This window comes from Taudactylus pleione, unplaced genomic scaffold (assembly GCF_031769625.1).
Source record: "Taudactylus pleione unplaced genomic scaffold, aTauple2 ptg001008l, whole genome shotgun sequence".
Classification (NCBI taxonomy): Eukaryota; Metazoa; Chordata; class Amphibia; order Anura; family Myobatrachidae; genus Taudactylus; species Taudactylus pleione.
In genome coordinates, this window is record NW_028285409.1 from 23,322 (window position 1) to 28,808 (window position 5,487).

At 40.5% G+C, this 5,487-nt stretch overlaps 1 protein-coding gene across 2 annotated transcripts; it reads left to right on the top strand.

Moving 5' to 3' along the window:
* The first annotated feature begins 816 nt into the window (after positions 1–816).
* Positions 817–4,651, top strand: LOC148454316 (ciliary microtubule-associated protein 2-like). 2 transcript variants are annotated; one of them, XM_088461054.1, is made up of 4 exons: positions 817–871; positions 2,536–2,664; positions 3,037–3,158; positions 4,413–4,651. In XM_088461054.1, exons 1-4 carry the CDS (start codon positions 821–823, stop codon positions 4,501–4,503), a joined length of 393 nt encoding a protein of 130 aa, XP_088317180.1. In that variant the 5' UTR covers positions 817–820; the 3' UTR covers positions 4,504–4,651. The 2 variants fall into 2 exon arrangements, 1 of the variants encoding a protein (XP_088317180.1); XR_015874817.1 differs by having other exon boundaries at positions 870–957; positions 4,413–4,649.
* The last annotated feature ends 836 nt before the right edge of the window (positions 4,652–5,487 follow it).

Consider the following 5,487-nt stretch of genomic DNA (forward strand, 5'->3'; position numbering starts at 1 on the left):
AGTTGCATAGGACTCAGCTATGGAGCATACACAGCACAAAAACACTCAGAAGCCAATTGCAAAACAAAGTTACGTTCAAATCTGCATCGGCCCTTACATTGGGTTTCCTGTTCTTTGGAGAACTGGACACAAACTGCCTCATCTTTTTTGCATTTACTTTATAAGCATAGATACTGTTTTACATACCATGCCTACCTATAAGATTAGTGCTTTGAGTGGACATCAGGGACATGAATATCCACAGGATTTTTTTTTTATGCAAAACTCGGCCTTTCTGCTATCAGTGCTGCTACGCCAATCATGTGCACAAAATTCTACTAGGGTCGACCAACAACGGCTCTGTTATCCATGGCTAATGGTTTCAAACCATCAGTAAGAAACCATCAATGATTGAGCCATCAATGGTTTAACTCTGCGCATGCGCTGAACACAGCCGGCATTAGCCATTTGGATTTTGCCATTGATGTTCACCATTGGTGGCCTCCGATTGACGGTAAAACTAGTTATGATCGACATCAGACCATTGATGGTTGCCAATCATCAATGGTCGATGGCCAACCCTAAATTCTGCTTCTAGTATTCCTGATTCAATACAGATGGAGGTTAAAAATATGACTGAATGTGCTAATAGAAGTGTATGAAATATATTCACAGTGCACATGATATAGCTTCAGAACATCACGTGCTAGACTCAACCCACCTACATTCTCCCAAAAAGGCAAAAACAAGTGGCCAGAATATGGTGGTTATTCTGTGTGTGTATTTATGTCTGTTTCATTATATCCCTAGGAATGTTATCAGACAGAGCTAGGATACTTTGATGCAAAGTCATTCATTGAAGATCTTGAAAATGATCAAAAAAAGAAACATGGCAAGTTTGGAACAATTCATCGCTTTCCAAAAACTCCAACGGACAGGATATTCTACAGCTCGCTTGCCCACTGTCCCCGGCCACTTGTCAGTATTCAGGATTTGATTATCCAGTACAAACCATTTGCAGGATGTCTGCTTCAAAATCTAGCCTGTATTACCATGGAAACTTGGATGGGTGTGAATGTATACAAATGCACCCTTTATGCAAATGTACACAACTATGGATGGGCCATATAATATGTTTCCATTACTTAATTGCATATTAAGACTTAGCATGATAAAATAGTATTTTGACTCCTGGCTGTAACAAGTGTTTTGTGCACTAACATTCCTGTAAGCTCAGAATTTGGGTTTAGTTGGCTGAATCCCATGGATCTAAATGAATCCCAAATGTTTGAGTTGCTGTTAAGGTCCATCCAAGTCTCCAACAGAATCCTGAATTTGATACATTCCTTAATACAAAATGTATGTACTGTACATATAGAACACAGCTTTCCAGAGCTGGTTATTTAAAAGGACTGCACATACAGTATGTTAAAGATGGAAGGAACTGAGGGGCTAAATAAGGCATTGGAACTGCTGTGCTGGTGTCTATTGGGCAGCATGAATCGTGCAGAAATGATATATTGGGGAAGCTTATACTTGGCCATCCCACTCTTGCGTCTCATATATAATTATAGTAGCCCACTGATGCTGGCTGGTGATCACGTACTTTCATGCAAGTGCTACACCACATATGCTACATAAAGGTAAATGAAGACACTAGGGGATATATTTAATAAAGTGAGAATTTTTAGAGGTGGATATGTTGCCCATAGCAACCAATCAGATTCTACTTAACATTTAACTAGAATCTAATAGTTAGAATCCGATTGGTTGCTATGGGCAACATCTCCACTTCTAAAAACTCTTGAGTAAATGTACCCATTGAGCCCTATTATGAGTATGTTCCAATGCCGATATTCTCGCATTGGTCAATGTTTTTTCAACTTTGCATGCGTTTAAATTTCAGCTTGAGCGTCCCACAGTATGTGGGTACAAAGTCGCAGGACCCAATGATACCTTTGCATGGAATCAGAAATGTATTGGGCATTCCTGAACGGTAACTGGGAGGTGGCTCTTCTGACACAGGAAGATGCATCTTATGGGTGTGTTATGGGAGTTTTGCGGGTGTGTCGCAGGAGGGGTTTTGGAATCAGATGCTTAATTGCGTGCATTGGAGGCCACACTCTGACGGAGAATCTGCACCTAGCAGTGACGCACCAAGCAGTAATGTAGCACCTACAGATGCACAAAGTGGCTGTCTCAGTCCTTGCACATTCCTGCGCACGGCTGTACACCAAGTGCTTATTGTAGAATTAGCATAAAGTCACAGGTGAGACTGTGACAGAAGAGCGCAAACACGTACGCCACTTTGTCTGGCTCAGAATCAGTCCCTAGAGGGAGCAATAAAGTGCACATGGTTAGTGGGGTGATCTGTGACAGTCCTCCTAGTGACTAGCTTCCAGTATCAATACTAATGACACCTAGGCAATAACATCTGCAATGTTTATGTACGCGCAGCAAGAGTTCTTACAGGAAGTGTCTGTGCGGCCTGTTATGCCTGTGTTATACTAATATACTGTGTGTCACTGCATCTTGATCTATTGTTTTTCATGATAGCATTCCCCAGGTCCTGGTTCCTATGATGTAAAATCAGTGTTCGCTTCTGTGAGGCAGTCCTCGGTTCCCTTCCTGACCTCTGCTAAGCGATTTGACAGAAAGTCATGCAGAGTCCTCTTTGGAAGTAATGTAAGTTTATTGTGCATAGAATATAGATGTTCTTTTTATTTCTGCATTACTGGTGCTGACTCGGCCTAAGTTAGCTCTTCCTAAGATTTTGGGTTGCTCTGCACAAATTTACACAGTAACTCCCTGAGATCTATGGGTATTTCGCACTCACATTTACAGCAAGCTTTTTATTTTTTTGCTTTATAGTATAAAAATAGTTTCAAATACTTTTAGCATTTTCCTTCTGTTCGCCACGTTTATGAATATGGACCCTGAATTAGTACTGTCTTCAAATTGAAAGCTTATGTCTTAGACAGAGTATTAGAACCTCCGGATTATCCAGTCCCCTTGTTTCTCACATTCAGTTAATCTACTGTACTTGTCACATTGCAGAACCCAGTCGGCGTTGGTCGATACGATATCAACAAACCCACAAGTGGCAAAACTTACCGATCTGCATTTCTCTCAAAAACCGCACGCTCTTTCTCTGATCGGGAAAAAGAAAAAGCTTTCAAGTGAGTTACAATTTGGTTCTTTTGCATTCAATGGTTAACATACCCTAGTACAGTGGTTCCCAAACTTTGTTTGGTACATGGTCCCCTTAGGTCCTCAGCATTTTTTTCACAGCATCCCTAGGCCAGGGGGGAGCTATTTACTAAGATCAAGTGCATTCCAATCAGCTCCTAACTGCTGTGTTTGAAAAATGACAGCTAGGAGCTGGTTGATTGGTACTTTAGCTTTGTCCACTTTATCTCCATCTAAAGCTTAGTAAATAGACTCCTCCATTAGCTTCGAGGTTCTGTTGGAACCTTGTGCACTAATACAATGTGGGTCCTATGACGGGAATTCCTAACACGTTTTTTCTTGCACCCCATAGAGGTGCAAGCAAGAGTAAGCTAGACTTTTCATCAGTAATAACCTGCTGTGTGCACAGTTGGAACTTCATACTTAAATGAATCTCCCCCCAAAAAAACATAGGGGGAATAGCTGGGATGAGGGACAATGGGAGATATACCCACAAAGGATTGACAGAGAAACAGGTACATATTACATTTTGGAGATAGAGAGGGACAGATAGGGACACAGACAGGGAGCAGAGATGCACACAGAGGATGTGACAAACTTGGGTGGGTGGACCAAAGTCAGGGCTGGACTGGTGAAGAAGAGACAACAATGAATTCTCCCATCAGGACAGGAATCTGTGCAGAGCGCTCATTCACCCTTGTTGTATTGGCAGCAAATATTTGGTGCTCATTAACCTCTTCTCACTTTGCTGCACAGAGAAGGAGGGAGGAGAAATGAGAAGACAGATGGGGCTGTACAGCACAGCCACACACAAGTAGTGCAGCCTGTGTAATTGGCTGCACTCTGACGTTCTAAGGCTAACAGGTAGCACATGGCCCAGCCTACAAATATGGTGGCCCAAGTAATTTATTTGCACCCCAGGTACCACAGAACCCAGTTTGGGAACCACATCCTTAGTATAATATATACTAACATGTGATTAGCAACCAGTGGGCTCACTGAGGCTAAAGAGCTCTAGATGCTGCCTTTAATTTATTCAAACTGTACTAGAAAAACTGATTGGTTGCTGAGTTACAGCAACTTTTGTGTTCTGTTATCTGTGCATCAGTCTCAGAAATGTCCCCCTCAGTAGTGTATTGTTTATACATCCTCTTAACATGTAAGTTGTGCCCTACAAGAAGATGGACTTGAATTCTCATTCTGACGGCCATTATATTTTCTAATTCCACTGTTTGTTGTTCTAGGGAACGGATCCAGAGATCACACAGTACTTTGCCTGTTCAGCCATTAGTAGCACCGGCTAATGGTCCTCTACTACAATCTACTACTACATGAGAGAGAGGATGAGGCTTACCGGACATCATTTTGGCTGAGAACTTGAAATGATGGATAATCTAATGTTTTATGTGTTAAGAGGAACTGTGGGAATTAATCATTAACATCTTAATGCAAAAATCTGTCTATTGCTATTAATTGCACACGTTACTCATTTTCATCAGGATAATTGTTATATATAGTGGTCTGTTTCTTATATGTTCCAGGAGATATTCAATAGTTATTACCTCTTGTTATTTTATGAAGCACTCCCAGGTTTTCCAACAGCTCAATTCATAACACTGTCCTTCAGTGTAATTGAGGGATTCAGCATGGATGGGTAAATGAATTAGAGTCCTATGAGGGAGTAGTCACTGCTGTTATCTTTCAATAATAATTGTTGGCAATGATATCCCCCTCCGATTAAATAACTTCACCATTGACACTATAACAGATTTATATTCAACTCATAGGGTGCTACCGCTAATAACTACAACATGATCATGTTCAATGAAATGAGAAAGGAAGTTATACTATGGTGGTGTACATAAGTAACCCACTAATTATATACTGCAATACAAATTTTAATGATATATTAAATAATAATATACTAAAAGCCCAACAAACAAGAAAAAGAGGTAAACAAAGGAAAGCCATAGTAAGTTTTTCAGCGAATAGAACTCACAGTATTATGCTTTAACACACTAGAAGGATCCAATTTTAAAACCACACTTTATATACATGAGTGCCTCCAACTTGAAGTATAAATGAATGACAGCACAGTAGAAGCAGATCTCACTACTTGTACTTATGTGGATGACAAAGGAAACGAATCTGAGGAATCTCCTAGTGGTGCAGGACATAACCCTGCTCTCTGGTAGGAAGATGTGCACTACTATGGTTGGAGAGAACAAAGATTTTATGCAGGGCTATATTTTATTGTTGTAAATGTGAGTGTTTTTTATGTGAAAAATGTATCTGTAAAAGGCAGAATACCAGATCTGT

What these genes read in the sequence shown, in the direction of transcription:
- LOC148454316 (XM_088461054.1), top strand. Translation starts at nt 821, where the DNA reads ATGCAAAGTCATTCATTGAAGATCTTGAAAATGATCAAAAAAAGAAAC. An exon ending in GAGTCCTCTTTGGAAGTAAT is followed by an intron (nt 2,665 to 3,036) that starts GTAAGTTTATTG and finishes GTCACATTGCAG; the next exon opens with AACCCAGTCGGCGTTGGTCG. An exon ending in GAAAAAGAAAAAGCTTTCAA is followed by an intron (nt 3,159 to 4,412) that starts GTGAGTTACAAT and finishes TTGTTGTTCTAG; the next exon opens with GGAACGGATCCAGAGATCAC.